The following is a 20,658-nucleotide window of genomic DNA, read 5'->3' on the forward strand; positions in this document are numbered from 1 at the left end:
AATATAGAGGTAGATGTTTTTTGACAAAAGCAGGGGAGTGATTGATTTTGCAGCCCAGGAGCAGAGGTCCCTAAGACCTTCAAGTGAGAAGAATGGAGAGCAAGATCCTACCCAGAGAGGCAGAGATGCCAGGGATGGAGACAGAGACTATGATATGGACAGATGGAGTGGCTGGGGACACTGGGCTCAGGGAGGGAGAAGGGCTGTGTGCTGGTGGCCGGGGGCAGGCCTATGTGGTGTTCCTTTTGGTTGTTTGATAATGCATGGAGGGAATGGTAAGCATAGAAATGAAATGAAATACAATAAGATGAGCGTAAGCTGATGTTCTACCATGTAAACCTCACAATAAAAACTTGAAAAAAACATAATGAAGGACAGAGAGGGGAAAAAAATGTATATGGAAAAGCAAAGGAACGAGAATAGATGAAACACTTGTTTGGGAAAAAAAATAAAGTAGGAAGAACTAGTCTCTCAGATTTCAAGATTTATCATGTAGGAGTCCTGGCATGGTGCTATATATAGGATAAGTGGAGGACTGCAAGGTCAGTGTGAACCACAAGGTCAGAGGTTCAAGCTCACCAGCTGCTCCTTGGAAACCCTATCCTGGGTCGCTATGAGTCGGAAGCGACTCGACGGCACTCAACAACTACAGCAGCCCCGAGTATGGTATTGGCAGAGCAGTCGACGTATATATAGCCTGTGCAACCGAATGGAGAACTGGAGGTAGACTCACACTAGTACGCCCAGTTAAAATCAAATAAAAAAAATTTAATTATGAATTTAAAACTGTATTTCATTATGTTTTCAGTGAACATTTATACAACAGAGTAGTTGCCATTCTGCAGTTCAGGTTTGTACAACGGACTAGGTTCCCAGCCAATAATTTCTATACAGACTGTTCAGTGACGCTCTTTACAATGTGGGAGCGTGCTTCGTATTTCCGTTCTGGTTGTTCCGTTTCTAGTAATGCAGTTTCGTTGCCCTCTTCTCGTTTTTGTTTTAAAGTAGTTGTTGGCTGTCTGTTCTCATATAAATGATTTTTTTGAAGGAGTTCTTTACTCAAGGCTGCTAATTCTTTATTTTGTAGTCATTTAAAACTATATATATTACTGTGTTTCATGTGAAAGTTTACACAAAGGTTCCCATTGAGTACTTTTCATGCAGATTATTCTAGAAGCACAGTGGCTCTGTAGCATAACCACTGGTCTGTGACCCATAAGGTTGGTGGTTCGAGACTCTGCTCTCGCCAAGATTTATAGCCTCAGAATCCCTAGACAGGGTCACTTTGAGTAGGAACCGACTAATCAGGATTTAACAACAACAATGCAGATTATTCTCAACATTGGTGACAGTTTTCACAGTGTCGCAGCATCCTAGTTATTTCTGTTCGGTTTGTTTCATTGGTGGCTTTCCCTTCTCCTCACCTTCTCATTTTTGATTTTGGGTAAATTAATTGGTCTCATATAGTTAATCAGCTAGGAGCACATTGGTGTGTTATAAACCAATCTATTATTTGACTGAAAGGTTACCTCCAGAAATAGTTATAATCCCAACTTCAAAGGGGGTTTTGGGGCAAGAGTCTTGGGTGTTCCTCTCGTCTCTATCATTTCAGTAGAGCTTTTTTAAAGAATTGAAATTGATTCTACATTTATCTCCCATTCTGGTCCCTTCTATTGCCTCAGGATAGTTGTTAGTGTCTCAGGTTAGAAGAGGCTGTGCTTTGTGTGGGCTGTTAGCCCTGTGAACTAGTTTCTTCTCTGAGACTTCGGTTTCCTTCATTATTATTTTTTTTTTCCGCTTCAGATGAGTCAAGACTTCTAGCTGCATCTTAGATGGCTGCTTGTACACTTTAAAGATCCCAGACGCTACTCACCAAATTAGGATGTAGAGCATTATGTTAGACCAGTTAACTTAAGTCCCACATGACTTAATCCAGTAAACTAATCTTGCAAGTTGTCTGGATAGGTCTATAAAGTCTTAATAACTGTGCCTCCTGTGTGTTTAATTATATATATGGATATATATGCACTGTATACAATAAGTATACATATGCATACAGATGCACCATACATGCATTTGCTCCCATATATACACACATATACATGCACATCTACCTGTATAATCAGACACACATTTTTTTGATTGTTAACTACTGTTGCAAAATTGCATATATACTGAAATTGTTCCTTGTTCTTATGTACTTCAGGTTGTGCAGACGTCACTCGTGTTTGGTATTGTGTTTGACTACACTCTAGTGCCCTGGTGTGGCACTGGACTGCTAACTGCAAAGTCAGTGGTCCAAACTCACTAGTCACTCTTGGAAACCCTATACAAGGTCGCTGTGAGTCGGAATCGACTTGAGAGCACACAATAACAACTCTAGAAAAGGGGCCCTGGTGGTGCCGTGTTGGCTGCTGACTGAATGGAACAAAAGACGGCAGTTCACACTCACCAGAGCTCGGGGGAGAAGAGAGCTGGTGACGGCACTCTAAGAGAACCCTGTGGCGCAGTTCTCCTGTGTCCTAGGGGGTCACTGTGAATTCAGAGTGACCTGGTGACATGAAGCAGCCACACCGGGCAGTACTACTGACCGGATCCAACTACAAAGCACCACCAGTCCCCAAGAGGTGATACAAAGGGGCTTCAAAAAGCTCCTGGGAAATGGAATCAAAAGATAATGGGTTTTTTCCTTGAACTTTTTTTATCCCATTTTTATAACCTTCTTGAAATGCCTACATTATAGACAGAGAACAGATGAGTAGTGTCCAGGGGCTGAGGAGGTGGTGTGGCTATAGTGGGCAGCGTGTGGGGTCTCTGTGCTGAGCGCTGTGCTGTATCGTGACTGTATCAGTGTCAGTATCTGGTGGTGACCCTGTACCTTTGACCTGACCACTGGGAGAAACTGGGTAAAGGTGGAGGGGACTCCATCGTTATCCCCAAATAGAAAGTTGAGTTGAAACGTAGGAATTACTCACAGTTGTACAAGAAGGCTTCAAAAAGTTCATGGGGAAAACTCCATTATCATTCAGTTCCATTTTTGCATGCACTTGTTGAATCCCCTCGTACAAACCAGAGAATAAAACTAGCATTTTTGCATAGTTACTGCTTTCTGCACTCACACGTTTTCTACCTCATTTGCAACATGGTTGTTAGGTGCTGGTGATTTGTCAACTCAGTAGTGACCCCATGTGGCAGTAGAATTGCACTACAGGGTTTTTAGGCTGTCATCTTGATGGAAGCAGACCCTACCTCTGTCTTCCACAGAACCGCTGGGTGGATTCTGTCAACCTTTTTAGGTTAGCAGTTGGGGTGGGTAGTTAGGGCTCCTTATTTGGAGCATGTAATATAGGAAGTTTGGAATCCTACTTTTTGCACTGATGTACATTTTGTTTGTCATCTACAATGCTTACAGAACATTTTTGCAAAGGGCTGCATTACTACTAGCATATAATTTATTCCCTGAGGTGGATTTTTATGTTCTCAATTTCCTGCCTTTGTAGACAGAACATTTGTTCCTAATTCTCTGTCTGCGTTCTGATTATTTCTTTAAAATAGATTCCTAAGAGCAAGTGAATTCGCTGGGCAGGAAAGCCAGCAGTAACATTTGTAGTACAAGAACCTCTGGTGTTTCTGTTCTGAGTGTTGGGAGAGTTGCAAAGGCTCTTGCTTGCCAGGCTGACCTGCAACTTGACTCTTAGACACACCGAGCCTGTTGTGCATCAGTGACCCCTCGAGTTTTTATGATGAATATGGCGAACTCTGACGTCTGTGCATTTCTGTACCATTTCAGGGACCCACGGGTAGATGCATGGGCCCCTGCTTCACAGGACACCCAGGGCAGTGAAACAGCCTCTTCCTTTCTGTGACCCTACTGCATCTGTAATAGCCGAGATGTGGAGTTTCATGGTAGAGCACGTGCCCAGAGCAGAAATGCCCACCAGAGAAGATTGCCTTACTGATGGTTAGAGGGCACTTGTCAACGTTCCATCTGTTATTTTACCAGTGTCCTGTGACCCTCAGTGACAAGTGACCCTCAGCTTGTTTCTTTGTGTTTTTCCAGGGGGCTGGCCCTCCTCCTGTGCAGTTTCTCAGGTACCCAACAAAATAAAGTCAGTCAGGCTCTTGGCAGTAGCATCGCTTAAGGTTGGGGTCCTTCCTCCGTATGCTTGGTTGCAGACGCCAGTGTCTGCACTCCTGCGAGTGTGTTCCTGTCCTCTGCCCACCGCTGAGCTAATAGTCGCTCCGGTTGAGGTGTTTTGTTTTTGTTTTTGAATGTCTCAGCAGCCAATTACATACCTTGTTAGTCTTTCATTGCACTGAATTGGGGAAAAGAAACATCTGAGTTTGCTTTCTTTTCTTTTTTTTACAGAAGAAGAAACACAGGAAGCATAAACACAAAGGCAAACAAAAGACTAAAAAGTCGGAGAAGAGTAGTAGTTCTGAGAGTACCGATAGCAGTAACAGCCCGAGTGATGAAGAAGGGGCTGCGGGCATGTCACCTGAGGAACTCCTGAGACGGTAGGCCTTGGGAGGTGGGGTTTTCTAGAGCCCTTGCAGAGGCTCATGGACAGTGGGATACATTTGTTTAGAGGCAAATGTTAGAAATGATAAGTTTGTATTGCAACTGGACTTTTAAAAAAATTGTTAAATTTTAATTACATAAATAAAAAGTGAATATATTCTCACTATGAAAATTCAGACCTTACAGACAAAGTTTAATATACACCTGGGCCACTTCCCCAAACCTCTCCTTCCTCCAGAAAAACCTCTACCAGTTCTTAAAAAGAACTTTTCTTGTGTGTGCAACCACACACACATGTACTCACATATAAATATATGCACATATCTATATGAATTTTTAATATAAAATATGTATTTAAGCAGCATGTTTAATTAGGTGGTTTCCATAAACTGTACATGAAGTTTTTAACCATCACAATTCCGTGCAGCACAGAACACTAAGTCACAGGCTCTGGGCACAGAGGGGACCTGTGTTGGTACCTCCTGTCCTTATCGCTCTGGGGTAGGGGGTGGGAAGGACTGTTTTCAAGCGGAGCCCCTCAGTTCAGTGTATGGAAGAATGATCCTGATGGATATTAAGTTGTTTTAAAACAATGGAATAAAAAACCAATAGTACTCTATGTTCTGGAGCCCTGGTGTGGTGCTGTGGGTTAATGTGCTGGACTGCAAGGTTGGTTTGAACATCAAGGTTGGTGATTCAAGCTCACCAGCTGCTCCTCGGAAACCCTAGACAGGGTTACTATGAGTTGTAACCAACTGGACGGGCACTTAACAAAAACACCAACTCTATGTTAGGGTAGGGGTGGAAGGAAAGAATGAGTCCTTCAAAGAAGGAGGGGGAGCATTTGGAGGGAGATTCTGTGGCTGGGACCCCAGGTGGCCACTCACACTGTGCCATTTTCTTTCTGATGGTCTCAGGAAGGTCCCATTTTTCTTCTTTTTGTGTTTGCTTGGAAATTTTGTCAGCTATCCACAGAACCACCTTGACTTTTCCTTAAGGTTTTTCTACCACTTCCTGTCTCATTTGGCGTTTTCTTGAGCTTCAATCTCTTCTTTCCGTTCTTGCTTCCATTCATGCCTCTCTCTCTTTCCTCTGAATTTCCAGCTTAGCAGAGAGCCTCATGGTCTGTTTATCTCCTGCTTGTTTGAGCAGCTGGGACCCTACTCCACATTTGTACATTTCCCTTCCTTCCCGAATTGCTGTTTTTTGCTCTTTTACCTTCAAAAGCTTTTTGTGCTCTACCAGCATCATCTTGGTTTTGTTGGGATGCGCCAATCTAGATAACGGCCCAAACCGCTGTTTTATTTGCTCATCTGTCACTTTAGGGTCTATCTGAAGAACCACAAATGGGTTCAAATTGAGGAGGAGGAACCCGGATAGATCAGCCTTTCAATCTGATTTTTGGATGTTAGAACTGAATTGCTCTTCTCTGTTTGTCTCACCATGTCACATCAACCCCAGAGTCTTAAATCAACTCCAAATCCAGGTCCAAAATTTCATCTTCTGCAACCTCTAAGTCAAATCATATTCCATTCTGGAACAAATTCTTCATCTGTGAACCTGTGAAATCTCGCTATAGAAGATCATAAATGCTTCCTTTCTGCCACCCCCACTACCTGAAGTCATTATTTCCCCAGCCCAGCTGCTGTCTCACCTAAGTAATATAATTTCAGGTAGCATAAATTTGGAGGGTATTATGACCCTGTATAGGGTTTCCAAGGAGCAACTGATGGTTGCAACTGTTGGCCTTGTGGTTCAAATCAACTTTGTGGTCCTGTGCTTATTCTACAATGCACACCAGTACTCCTTAGAATGAATGTTGTTCTTGTTAAGTGTCATTCCAGTTGGTTCTGACTCATAGCTACCCTGTATAGGATTTCTGAGAATGAATGAGTACTGCCAAGTGACCTTCCCAAAGTGACTATTTCCATTTATGTTATGAAATTACCTTGTTATCACATCAATTGTTAATTAAAAAATATTTGCTGTTAACAATTTGAACCTCAAGGTTGGTGGTTCATGCCCACCAGCCGCTCCTTGGAAACCATATACAACAGGGTTGTTATGAGTCAGAACCAATTAGAAAACACTTAACAACAACATTGAATGATTCAGCAGAGTGACAAGGTATGCCGTATAGAAATCAGTCAGTTTCTTTTATACCAACTAAGAGAACTTTGGCAAGGAAATCAGGAAAGCAATACTATTTTTAATAGCTACCCAAAAGATGAAATATCTAGGAATAAATATAACCAGAGACACAAAAGACGTATACAAAGAAAACTACAAACCACTACTACAAAAATCCAGAAGAGGCCTACATAAATGTAAGAATGTGAATATACCATGCTCATGGATAGGAAGACTTAGCATTATGAAAATGTTGGCCCTACCCAAAGGGATCTAATCTACACATCTATTACAGTCCTGATCTGGAGTCCATCATCATATTTTCAAGAGTTGTAAAAACTAATCACCAACTTTATATGAAAAAGAACAAGACCCTGGATAAATAAAGAGCTACTAAAGAAGAAGAGCAAAATAGGAGACCTTTCACTTCCTAATCTCAAAATCTACTACACACCCAGAGGCATCAAAACAGCCTGGTCCTGGTGCAACCACAGACACACAGACCAGCTGAACAGAATTGAGAAATGAGAAGTAAATCCATGTGCCAATGGACAGCTGACAAAGGGCCAGAACTCTTTAAAGATGGTGAAGGGATGTCCGTTTAACAAACGGTGCTGCCCAAACTGGATATCCATTTGTAGAAAACTGAAAAAGCTCCCATGTCTCATGTCATATACAAAAATGCACTCAAGATGGATGAAAGACCTAAATGTGGAACCTGAAACTATAAAGACCATCAAAGAAAAAAATAGGAACAAACTAGTCATTGTTGTTGTTACGTGCTATTTCCAAGGAGCGGTTGGTGAGTTAGTTTATACACAACATAAAGCCACTACCAAACATAACTAAAAGCACACAGGCAGCAGAAGGCAAACTAGATGAACTGGGACCCCTAATGTGCATCAAAAGATTTCACCAAAAGCGTAAAAAGAGAACCCGCAGACTGGGAAAACATTTTTTGGCCACAACGTAGTGGGCAAGGGACCTAAGCTCTATAATTTATTTAAAAACTTCCAACACCTCAAACAGCAAAAAGACAAATAATCCATTTAAAAATAGGCAGAGGACATGACATTCAGGTAGCCAGCAAACACAAAGAAATGAGAGATGCATATTAAAACAACAATAAAAGATCATTTCATCCCAGCATTAATAGCAAAGCTCCAAAAGCCAGAAATCAAATGCTGGAGTGGGCGTGCAAAGACTGGAGCCCTTGTACGCTGCTGTTGTTGTTGTTGGTGATGTGCCGTGGAGTCGGTTCCGACTCATAGCGACCCTGTACAGAGTTTCCAAGCCTGTAAATCTTTACGGGAGCAGAAAGCCTCATCTTTCTCCCATGGAACAGCTGGTAGTTTCAAACTGCGGACCCTGAGGTTAATGGCCCAATTCGTAACCACTACGCTACCAGAGCTTCTTGGGGAGAACAATATAGCACGTCCTTAAAAAGGTGGAAATAGAAACCCCACTACTAGGTATATCCTAGAGAAATAAGAGCTGTGACATAAATAGATACATGACACCCCTGTTCATTGCAACAGTATCCATATAGCAAAGCAACGTCAATGGATAAGCAAACTATGGTACATACACACAATGGAATACTATGCGATGTTAAACAATAACAGTGAATCTGCAAAATACCTCATAGCATGAATGAACTAGAAGGCATTATGCTGAGTGAAATTATTACCCTACCCTCCTCCCAAAGGGTTACTCTTTTCTGACTTTTGTTATTGTTGATTCTTCTTGCCACTTTTGATCTTTCTTTCCTTCCGTTTTTGATCTTTCTGTAAAGGAATCTTGTGGCATGAATTCTTGAGTTTGGCCTGTGAGGATGCCCCTGCATCGTCCCAGGCCCGGTAGCTGGTTCCTTCTCGTTGCCCTGAAGGATACCAGATGGTATCTGTGCAAATCGATACCATCTGGTCCACTCCCATGGACCTTTGTGTTTCCACGTTGGGGCCATTAGGACTAGAGCTGCTGTAAGCATTCATGTGTGTGTGAAACCGACTTAGACTGACCTTGGAGTGAACCAGTTTATCAGTTCCTTCCCCAAAGTCACCCGTGGATGAGGAAAATGAGGGAAGCCAGGATTACAGTGGCCTTTATAACTGGTTCCCATTGAGATGTGCGTGGGTGAGGACTTGGGATGTAGCTGACTCGGGAGAATACAGATTAAACCAGTGTTCATCATCCCTTGGGGTTTATGGGTGGACACAGGCTTGGCATCCTTGGTGCTCGTGGAGCTGTTTGGTTTTTCAGCTTTGATCTGACTTTCTCTCTCTTCTCTTCCAGGCTGAAACAGCTTCCACTGAGGAGACACTAATTTCCTTCTACCCTGGCCTGCCCCAATCCAGACCTCCACCATGACGGAAGACCATTGATTGTGCAGTGAATACAGTGTACAGATTGTATTTATGTGTAAACCCATGCTGTAAAATAATTTCTAAAACCTTGACATTTCCAACGCTGCTTTCGAAGAGACAGAAATTAATTTCTATTTTTAACTTCAGTTCATGTCCAAGGAAACAATCCAGACTGTACAGTTTAATTAATTAAAGTGGAATTTTCTATTTTTCTTTCCTGAGTCTTTACAAAAGAAATGAAAAGTAAAGGGTTTTCTCTGCTTGTGTTATGAAGAACAAGGATCATTTGGCTTTCTTTTAGGACAGGTGTCTAGGTGGGGAGCACTCACTTGTCCTTCATCTGTGATTGGGTGGCCCAGAGCCAGGACCCCATCAGAGGAAGTGTCATCTGAGACAGTGCTCATACCCCGGTCACACCAGCTCTGGGTCCTTTTTAAATGGCAGACTCAGTCCCCGGTCTGAGGCTGCCTCATCTGCACTGTTGAGACTTTTTTTTTTTTTAAGTTTTTGTTGTTATTTTACATTATGAAATATTATCAGTAATCAGAACCATTTTTCAAAGAGGAAAAAAAAAAAAACAACCCACTTCTAGTTCTACTACCCAGAGATGACAACTCTTCATATTTTGGAATAATTCCTTTTCTAGCTGTGGGCTGTTACCCACTGCTGGTACCTCTCTTATTTTCTTTAACGTCGTGACAAACCGTTGCTCTTAGAAACTGTGTAGCCCTCTAATCGCTGCATCCTATTTCCATGGTCGTTTTTCAATGCATTTACCATTCTATGGTGCTAGGGAGTGAATTTGGAAGTCGCTGTGGTGCTGTGGGTTAATGCGCTGGACTGCAACATGGGTTTGAACCCCAAGGACGGTGGCTCAAGCTCACCAGTCACTCTGGAAACCCTATATAGGTCGCTATGGGTCAGAACCGACTCGATGGCACTCAGTTTCAACAGGGACTGAATTGGCCAGGAGCTCCTAGACCGGCAACAAACATACAGAAATCCTTTAAGAGGGAGATAGGAAGACCCAAAGGGGTAACCCCTATTTTTCACCCAGCAGGTGAGAGGAGTCAGCGAGATGGCCAGATGCAGGCTGGGCTGCGTTGGGATCTGAAGGGCCCGGCGCGGGTGTGGGGGCTGGGGGCACGCGGTGCCACCGTTTACCGCCAGGCTTTTGTGCTGACCACCGACAGGTCGGGCTCAGAGATGGCCTCCCAGCGGTCTGTCTCCTCCAGCTCCCCGAAAATTGTGGGCGGCGGGGTCTCCCCCAGCTCCCAGAAAATCCTGGGCAGGGGCGTCTCCCCAAGCTCCCCGAAAATCGTGGGCGATGGTGTCACCCCCAGCTCCCCGAAAATCCTGGGCAGGGGCGTTTCCCCCAGCTCCCCGAAAATCCTGGGCGGGGTCAGGAAACCACACTATGGTGCGAGGATACTGCCTTTTGCCCCGGTTGGCGCGCGGTTTTACCAAAGGTTGCCCTGGGCCATGGTGGCCAGAGCTTACAGCCAGTTCATGATGCCTATCTCTGAGGCGCACCAGATGCGGCTGCTGGGCATGCTCGACCCACTGGACGTGGGCAAGACCTCGCCACTGCTGGAGGAGCAGCCGGTGCCTAAGAAGTTGTTCTGGGGCGACCAGGAGCCCCTCTCCAAGGTCAGCACCACCCTTTGGGGGGTGGCCAGTACCCTACACATGGGAAGGTTCCCCAGGCTGAGCAAACCCAGTGGGCAAAGACGCAAGTGGAACTTGGGCAGCTTCAACTTGGAGTGGGGGACAAAGACTGCTGGGGGCAGGAGTCGTTGGGACTGAATTTACTATCTCTGGATGAGTCACCTGGCAGTGACACAAATGCAGCCCACCAGTGAAAGAGCCCTTCAGACCTTCAAACAGCCAGAAACAACAGAAAATAGGAGGGAAAAACTCCTCATTAACACTTTTGTTTTCTCAGTGATGTTTGAGAGGAGATTGATTGCATGGATAAAACAAAGGTTGTGGGGCTGGAAAGGGGGGATAATCAGGCGGCTAAACAGGATTTCCAAACCCAAATCCGCTGTGGAGGCTTCACAATGCAGAGAAAACACAAGAAAATATAATAATTATGAGAGAAAAGATGGATCCGAAGAGCCAGTCTACTGGCATCAGCTGTTAGAGAGGGACAGATTCGGAGGAGAGGAAGGGGAAGAGCAGCATTGAAGGCAATTTCCCTGAGTTGACGAGAGACTAGAGTCCTCAGATGAAAGGATGCCAAGTTCTGTGCAAGATAGGGGGAAGATAACCCACACCTGGTCAACACCTGGGCTGCAAAGAGAGGGAGAAAGTCCTTCCCACACCCGGTCAGAAAAGCTTGGACTCAGACACAAATGCTAGGCTTCTCCCTTCTGTCAGAGTGCAGTGGAGTCTCCTACAGGAAATGCCATCCCTCACGCCCACCCCCCACCCACCTGCCCCCTGAGTGCACAGCTCTCTCCAAGGGAGAAGCTGTTTGGAAAGAAAGCAAACTGTCCCAGTTTTGCTGTGCTCATAGTCCTGATACTGATTCTGATATTTAAGTAAAAGAAAAGCCCAGGAATTGTATTTTGTCTCTCTATATTCTCAATAGAACCTTTCCAAGGTTCAATTTCAAAAGGTATAAAAGTTGTTTAAAATTAAAAATCCAGCAGGTACCCCTAAAATACCAGTCCCCTCAGTTGTTGTGGTTATGTGCCGTGGAGTCGGTTCCAACCCATAACGACCCTGTACAGGGTTTCCGAGGCTGTAAATCTTTACAGGAGCAGAAAGCTTTATCTTTCTCCCGCCTAACAGCTGGTAGTTTCGAACTGCTGGCCCTAAGGTTAGCAGCCCAATGCGCTACACTACCAGAGCTCCTATTCCCCTCAGTAGAGGCAGCAAATGTTCCAGCGTTTCTGTCCTTACCAATATCTTGTATGCCTATATTGTTGTTAAATGCATCAAGTCAGCGCTCTGTAGAGGGTTTTTGAGGAGTGGCTATTAGGTTTGAACCACTGACCTTGTAGTTAGCAGTCCAAGTACTTATCCAGCAGTGCCACACTAGGATTCCTTCCTTAGTCATTGTTGTTGTTAAGTGCTTTTGTGTCAGTTTCGACTCATTGTGACCCTGTAGAGGGTTTCCGAGGAGCAGCTGGTGGGTTTGAACTGCCAACCTTGTGGTTTGCAGTCTAGTGTGTATCCTACAGTGCCACACCAATATTTTTATATTTTCCTTTTCCCCTTGTTTTCACAAATGCTAACATGCCTTGCACCCCTTCTGCACCTTATTTTTGTTGTTGGTGGTGTTTATTGAAAGTATATTTTATAGATTTTTTCATATCTGCATATAAACAGATGTCTTGTCCCTTTTCATGGATGTATAGTATTCCATTGGATGGTTATCCAGTGTCTTCTGTTTGCCCATTCGAGTGATTCCTGATATTTTTCACCTGAGGTTTTGATGATCAGCCAGACTGATAGAGGTGAACTAAGTTCTGGGGAGTTGTGAGGGGAAAGTGTGGCGTAACACTTCTCTCCCAGCCAAATTGTTCATTGCTGGTGAAGATTTTAAAGACGTGGTTTTCAGTGCTACAAAGACTTGGAAAGCATGTGTCCTTTGGAAGAAAAACCATTACTCAAGGAACCACTTAGCAAGTGGTTCAGCTTGAAGTACTCAGGAGAAAGACGGGTCTGCAATAAACAGAGGGCAGCCATGAATGGAAGCAGTACCTTATGGAGGTGTTGGTACACTGGGCTTCATTGGGCTGTGTACCTGAATGAAAATGTTAACAACAGACTTCTTAAAGCAAAGAGGCAGAATGTCAAAATAATAATGCTCCCAAGGTAATATTGCAGATGATTTGATCAAAATCTCTGAGGTGGTTTACTAAAGAATATTACCCATAGATAATGTGTGTGGGCGTTGATTTAATGTACAGTCACACACAGATGGGTCCAAACCGGCTCAAAAATTTCCCCTGGCTTCCTGGTCCATTTAAGATGAAGTCCAGAGATTGACCAGGATCAGCCAGGCCATTTGCAGTCTGCCTCTTGTCCCTGTTCTCATCTCCTTCCCCTGTGCCTTGCTGACCCACCTTGGGCTACACTGGCCTTCAGGTAGTTCTGGCCTCAGGTCCCTTACCTCAATCCTTATTCTTGAGATTATGTCCCCGCCATCTCCTGGTCCCTGCGCTGTCTGCCTGGCAAGTTCAAGTCCCCACATCCCCTCATCCTTATATGTCTAGCTTTTCAGCAGAGCATCCCTGCTTCCCTCACACTCCTACTCTCCCTATGCACCCTGTATCCCTGCAACCCCAAAAGCTACCCTCAGCATCCCATCCCTGTGCCTCCAGGCCCAGCCTGCCTCTCCCCAAACCGGGCTCCGCATTCAGAGTCCCCATATCCCAGACCCCCTAGCTGTGGATCCCAAACCTCTTCATGTCCCCACTTCTCCTCACATCCTCTCAGACCCTGAAACTCCATCATCCCCATAGTGGTAGGTCAGGTTTTTTACTTAAACAGCTTTGTTGAGATAGAATTCTCCTACATAAAATGTACAAATCAATGGTGTTAATGCATTCACAGATTTGTACAAGTCCAGTTCACTTTAGAACATTTATCAACCCTAAAAGAAACCCAGTCACTCCCCATTTTCCACCCTCATTCCTCCAGCCATAGACAACTACTAATCTACTGTCTTTTTCTTTAACTTTGTCTATCCTGGATTTGTCTTTTGACTGGTTTCTTTTCTTAGTCTGTTTTTAAGGTTCACCCATATTGTAGAATGTATCACTGCTTACTTGCTCTTACTGTCAAATGATATTACATATTTTGTATATACTACATTTCATTTATTCATCAGTTGATGAGCAGTTGGGTTGTTTCTACCTTTTGGATATCATGACTGCTATAAACATTCACAAACGAGTTTTTGTGTGGACGGATACAGTTGCTAGGTCATAAAGGAATCTATGTTTAACCTTTTCAAGAACTGTCAGCCTCTTTTTCAAAATGGCTGCACCATTTGACCAGACATGTATAAGTCTCTGTTTCTCCACATCCTCACCTATTATTATCTGGTTTTCTCTTATTATCTGCTTTTTAATTAAAGTTCAACCACTTCAAGAGGTAGTGAGTATATGATCAAGAGACAATGGTCCTGAAGGAAGTGGTCCAAGATTCACTTACGGCATTGGCAAAGCACAAGGCTTTAGAATTGATGGACTATAAACTTAAATCTTCCAACACACTGATGCAGCACTGGAGGCACTCACTCATCTATGCCAAGAAATTTGAAAGACAGCTAGCTGACCAACTGATTGGAAGAGATCCATATTTGTGCCCATTCCAAAGACAGGTGACCCAATGGAATGCAGAAATAATTGGACAATGTCATTAATATCGCATACAAATAAAATTTTGCTAATGATGATTCAAAAATAGTAGCAACAGTACATTGACAGGGAGCTGTCAGAGGTTCAGGCAGGATTCAGATGGGGACTTCATATGGATCTTAGCTGAAAGAAGATGTTTACCTCTGCTTTATTGACTAATGCAAAGGCTTTTGATTGTGTGGATCATTGACAAGCTATGGACAATATTGCAGAGACTGAGTATTCTGGAACACTTAATTGTGCTCATGAGAAACCTGTACACAGACCAAAAGGCAGTTGTTTGAACAGAACAAGGGGACACTGACTGGTTTAAAATAGGAAAGGTGTGTGCCATGGTTGTATTCTTTCATTGTACTTATTCAATCTGTATGCTGAACAAATAATTCAAGAAATTGGATTATGTGAAGAAGAACATGGCATCAGGATTGAAGAGGACTTAAAATACTGGTAAAGATCAAAGACGACAGTATGTATTGCACCTCAATGTAAAGAAAGCAAAAATCCTCACAACTGGACCAATAAATAACATCAAGATAAACAGAGAAAAGATTGAGGTTGTCAAACACCTAATTTTGCTCATATCAACCACCAACACCCACGGAAACAGCAGTCAAGAAATCAAACGATGTACTGCAATAGGCAAATCTGCTGCATAAGACTTCTTTAAAGTATTCAAGAGCAAAGATGTCACTTTGAGGACTAAGATGCGCCTGACCCAAACTGTGGTGTTTTCAATAGCCTCATATTTCTGCTACCGAAAAGATTTACAGCCTCGGAAACCCTGTACAGGGTCGCTATGAGTTGGAACCAACTCCACAGCACATCACCACCACCACTATATGCATGTGAAAGTTGGACAGTGAATAAGGAAGACCAAGACCATAGGAGAATTGATGTATTTGAGTTATGGAGTTAGAAGAAAATATTATAAGTACTATGGACTACTAGAAGAACAAACTAATCTGTGTTGGAAGAAGTACAGCCAGAATGTTTCTTGGGAGCCAAGATGGCCAGACTTCATCTCTCATACTTCAGACATATTATCAGGAGGGGCCAGTCCCTGAAGAAGGATATCATGTTTGGTAAAATGGAGGGTCGGAGACAAAGGGGAAGACGCCCAGCGAAATGGATTGGCACAGTAGTGGCAGCAGTGGGCTCAAGAGTAGCAATGATTGTGAGGTTGGCACAAGACTGGGCAGAGTTTTGTTCTGTTGTGCATAGGGTTGCTAAAAGTTAGCACTGACTCAACAGCACCAATAACAATAGGAGGAGAGACGTGATAGCTCATTGTGGGTTTACTTTGCATTTCCCTAATGGTTAAACATGGAGCCCTGGTGTGGCGCTGTGGGTTAATGTGTAAGACTGCAAAGCCATTTGAACTGCAAGGTTGGTGGTTCAAATTCACCAGTTGCTCCTCGGAAACTATACAGGGTCGCTATGGGTCGGAGTCGACTTGACGACACTTAATAACAACAACAATGGTTAAACATGGACTCCTAGTGTGGTGCTGTAGGATCAGCACTGTACTGTGAACCACAAGGTCGGTAGTTCAAACCCTCCAGCTGCTCCTCAGAAACCCTATAGAGGTCGTTATGAGTCAGAACCGACTTGATAGCACTTAGTAACAACAATGGTTACACATACTTACTCAGTCTGTATGCTGAACAAATAATATGAGAAGCTGAACTATATGAAGAACAAGGCATCAGGTTTGGAGATGATACCGTCTTGATTCCTGTAAGCAAAGAGAACCTGAAGCACTTACTGATGAAGATCAAAGGCGACAGCCTTCAGTATAGATTACACCTCAATATAAAAATAGAACAAAAATCCTCACAACTGGACCAATAAATAACATCCTAATACATGGAGAAATAAATGAAGTTGTCAAGGATATCCTTTTCCTGGGATCCACAACCAATGCTCATGGAAGCAGCAGTCAAGAAATCAAGGGACATATTGGATCAGGCAGATTTTCTGCACGGGTATTTAAAAAAAGTGTTAAAGAGCAAAGATGTCACTTTGAGGACTAAGGTGCACTTGACCCAAGCCATGGTATTTTCAATCGCCTCATATGCCTGTGAAAGTTAGGTAATGAATCAGGAAGACCATACATTTGAATTATGGTGTTGGCAAAGGATATTCAAAGTACCATGGACTGCCAGAAGAACAAACAAATCTGTCTTGGAAGAAGTACAGCCAGAATGCTCCTTAGAAACAAAGATGGCAAGACTTTGTCTCATGTACTTAGGACTTGTTATCAGGAGAGATCAATTCTTGGAGAAGGACCTCATGCTTGGTAAAGTGGAGGGTCGGTAAAAAAGGAAACTCATTCATGAAATGAATTGATTGAGACAGTGGCTACCACAATAGGTCCAAACATAGGAATGTTTGTGAAGATGGCATGTGAATGGATAATGTTTTGTTTCATTGCACATAGGGCTAAATGAGTTGGAATTGACTTGATGGTATCTAACAACAAAAATCATTTGAAAGAAGGCAGGTGGGATTTTGTTAGGGATGGCTTTGAATCTGTAGATCAATTTAGGATTATTAAGGTTTCCTTTAGTTTCTTACAATAACATTTTATAGTTTTCAGAATGTAAGTTTCACATTTCTTTTGTTAACTCTATGGCTAACTATTCGTTTTCATTCTATTATAAGTAGAATTGTTTTCTTAATTTCAGTTTTTGGATTACTCATGGCAAGTGTATCAAAATACAACTGATTTTATTTTAAAGTGCATTTGTGGCCTGCAGTCTAACATAATTAGTTTCTTTGATCCTTTTTTCAGATCCCATACAAAATTTTGCATGACCACGAGCACATGGTGAGTTCCTGCCATTTCTGCGTGGATGACACAAAGATCCTTAGCGGCTCCTATGACTGCACTGTGAAGCTGTGGGTAGGTGGCCCAGGGTCAGGTTCTTTTGGAGCTAAAACCCGGCATGAGATTAGGTCACCTCATGGGAGAAATCCCCAGTACAGAGTTCCTGAATAGTCAAGATTCTCAAAAGTGTGAAAGGGCTCTGAGCAAAGTGCAAAAAGGAAGAGCAATGTGAGGCCTTTCGCCTCCTGGTATCAAGCTGCTGGAGACACACAATTAGTGTAGCTGCTGCCAATCTCTTTGTTTGGAATCAGTGGGAGCAGGAGATAGAGACCACTGGACTGGGGGTCTCCCACCTTTTTTGGAGGTGGTCTCAGCTGTATCTCTGACCTACCTGGGGTTTCTGAGTTTTATCATTTCTTGCAATCTCCTGCACTTCATCTGGGAAACTTCAGTTTCATCCACAGAGACTTTATGGCCAGACCTGGGTAGATTGAAGGTAGCCAGGCCTGGAGCCTGCCTATAAATGAGTGGGTGGGAGAGGCAGGCCTCTCTACAAAGTTCAGGCGTCAGGGGCACCAGGGACAGGTGGGTGATAGTCAGACATGGTTGTGGAGAGTCAACCATCTAGAACCCATCTGGATCCTTCTGGGCAGAGCGAACAAATGCTGGCAGGCCTGTTTGAGGGCATTGCTGGTCAGTCTGGAGGGCATTAGGAGGGATCAGAGCTGGGGGTGGTGGTAGCCAGCAAGGGCCAAGCTTCAAGAAGAGGACAGTCAGTTCTGAGTTTGCATTTGGCTTCAGGGAGTGGATCAACACTGGTTCCATGGTTCTACTTAGAGGATTGTCCCTCACCCTCCAGATGATCTTTGAGGAGCGTATTCTGTATCATCAGTGGGAATACTGAATGTGCCAAGTTCCAGCAGACCAGACAAGAGGGAATTGTCAAAATGGGTTGAGGTCACACATTTGACACCTACTCGCTGTATGACTCTGAATGTGGGGTAGTGACTTCCTGGGCTTCCCTGAGTCTCCCTATGCCCCCCAGGACCAACTGTGTGTTGAGGCCAACCCAGTGGCTACGTGGCCATACCAGACCCCAACAGACACGTACTCCATGTCTCTGCTGTTGCCTTTTACAAAATCAGTCCCCACCTCTACCCTATGGTCTCCCTGTGGAGAAAATGACTGGTTTCTCTGGGAGTCTTAAGCTTTTTCCCAACCCTGTGGCAGTGACCAAGCAGCCGGCAGGGTGAGTGAGGAGGCCTCTGCTGATTGTCATCACCTGAGGGGTGGTAACTTTAGCCTCTGCATTTTGTTTTGCTGTCTTTCATATTCTTCCACTTTATTCTTGTCTTTGGAGTTCATGGGAAGACTTGGGTTTTGGCCAGTGAGCTCTTGTTTCTAAGGGAATATCCATTATTTCCATTTTCCTGACTGGGCCACTTTGATTATTATCCCAACATGGGAGACCATCCAATAAGATGTTCCCAGTTTCCCACTGAGACTTTTCTTTCTCTTCCTTGGCTGCTCTCCTCTTCGATTCTCCTTCCATAATGCAATGCATTTTTTCTACCTCTGCCTCTTTATTTTCCTCATTCCCATGAGCCTTAAATCCTTCTCCCACCCCAGAAAAAATGTCCTAGTGTCCCTCTTTCAACCCCAAACTTGCTCATAGCCCTGTTGCCTTTTGCCACATTTTCTAGGCAGAGCTCCAACCCCTGCAAGTCCTCCCTCTGCCTTCCTTTACCCCTTCAATCCCATTCCCATAACAGACAGATTTCCCTGGGGTCCCTGCCTTAACTGACCTCTCCAAGGAGCCCTCTCTCCTCCCCTCTGGTTCTCTTCTCTCTGTCTTCTTTCTCTTTTACTGGCTCCTTCTGGACCCCAGCTGTGGCTCTCCCTTCAATAGATGATAAAGTCATTACCCTACACATTGATCTCTGTGTCTGTTTTGTTACATTAGTACCCTGTTGTTGTTGTTGTTAGGTGCCCTGTGTCATCTTCCTCCTTCCCCCACAATAAGATCTTTTCTTTTTTATCATTAAAAGTCTGAATGTGAAACAGATTCTTGAACTGGTGGCTCATAGTCATTGGCTCATTCAACTTTGGTACCTGTCTCATCTCCAGTAGCTTTTCCAGAACTACTGCCTTCACCATGAAGCTTCATGAGTTTTCCCAACTCCACATGGCTTCTTCAGCATTTTTACTTTCCTAACAGCACGTAAATAGACTGGCATGCTTTCTCTGTCCTTCCCAGTGCTATCTGACCAATTCTTTCATGCCACTTGTCTACACCTCTCGGATCATGATTTCCATCATTTTCTTCCGGATTTGATGGACCTGTTGGTGCTGAGCATAAGGCGTCTTCCGAAGAATCTGGTTGTTGCATTTTTTAGTAAAACCAACACAGAACAGATGAAATAAATAACCATTGGTAGCCTTGACATCAACATGCGCTTCAGTCACGCTCTGCCGTTTCCTCACGGTGGAGCACATTTCGTCATGGGTAAGAGTCATGGCATGGAAGTTGGCTAGGCCGTTTTTGCCCTGAACATCCTGAGTCATTAACTTGAATTTTCTAAATGCACCCTCACCATTATGCAGATCAGCAAGGCTCACTTCAAAAACACGACCCTTAAGGTCATCAAATGCAATTGTGTTTCCTTGAGTCCTTCTGATGAGTGTTTTCCCAGTATTTCTTGTATTTGAACAGAACTGGTGCCTTCAAGCATACCAGTCTTTCTTAGAAAATGGAACACCAGTTTCTTCTTGGCTCCTTTTTGGCCATCTTTTGTAAGGTGCTTGCTCTTGCCGACTGCCATGGTGCTACTCAGAGAGCCCAAAGGCCTTGTATCATCAATTCCTCCTTTCATCTCCCTGTGAACCCTCCCACTAATACGCCCATCTCTGACCTTTTCCCAACCTCACTCACTTAAGCCCCCAACTTTTGAGTTGATCTTTGAAAAGCCCCTGTTCACAATTAGAGACCATTGTGAATAATTTGGAAACTCCATAAATGCATAAAGAAGCTGTATTAGTTTCCTAGGCCTGCTGTAAAAAAGTACCATATATCTTGATTCCATGTTTAATGCAGAAAGCATCAAAAGAAGATGGAAGAAATACCCAGAGTCGCTGCACTAAAAAGAAATGGTCAGTGTTCAACCATTTCAAGAAGTAGCATATGATCAAAAGCTAATGGTACTGAAGGAAGAAGTACAATGTGCACTGAAGGCATTGACAAAGAACAAGGCTCTGGGAACTGATGGAATACAAATTGAAATCTTTCAACAAACAGATGCAATACTGGAGGCACTCACTCGTCTATGTCAAGAAATTTGGAAGATACCTACCTGGCCAACTGATTGGAAGAGATCAATATTTATGCTTATTCCCAAAAGAGGTGACTCAACAGAATACAGAAATCATGGAACA

At 43.6% G+C, this 20,658-nt stretch overlaps 2 protein-coding genes across 2 annotated transcripts in view; both read left to right on the plus strand.

Moving 5' to 3' along the window:
* GPATCH1 (G patch domain containing 1) overlaps positions 1–9,022 on the plus strand; it is a 69,486-nt gene extending 60,464 nt beyond the window's left edge. The window contains exon 19 of the mRNA XM_006867389.1: positions 8,948–9,022. Coding sequence (XP_006867451.1) covers positions 8,948–9,022 — 75 coding nt within the window. The remainder of the gene's footprint in view (positions 1–8,947) is intronic.
* Positions 9,023–10,104: 1,082 nt separating this feature from the next.
* Positions 10,105–20,658, plus strand: part of WDR88 (WD repeat domain 88) — a 51,786-nt gene continuing 41,232 nt past the window's right edge. The window contains exons 1-2 of the mRNA XM_006867390.1: positions 10,105–10,668; positions 17,191–17,301. Coding sequence (XP_006867452.1) covers positions 10,105–10,668; positions 17,191–17,301 — 675 coding nt within the window. The remainder of the gene's footprint in view (positions 10,669–17,190; positions 17,302–20,658) is intronic.

Source organism: Chrysochloris asiatica, unplaced genomic scaffold (assembly GCF_000296735.1).
Source record: "Chrysochloris asiatica unplaced genomic scaffold, ChrAsi1.0 scaffold00104, whole genome shotgun sequence".
Taxonomy (NCBI): domain Eukaryota; kingdom Metazoa; phylum Chordata; class Mammalia; order Afrosoricida; family Chrysochloridae; genus Chrysochloris; species Chrysochloris asiatica.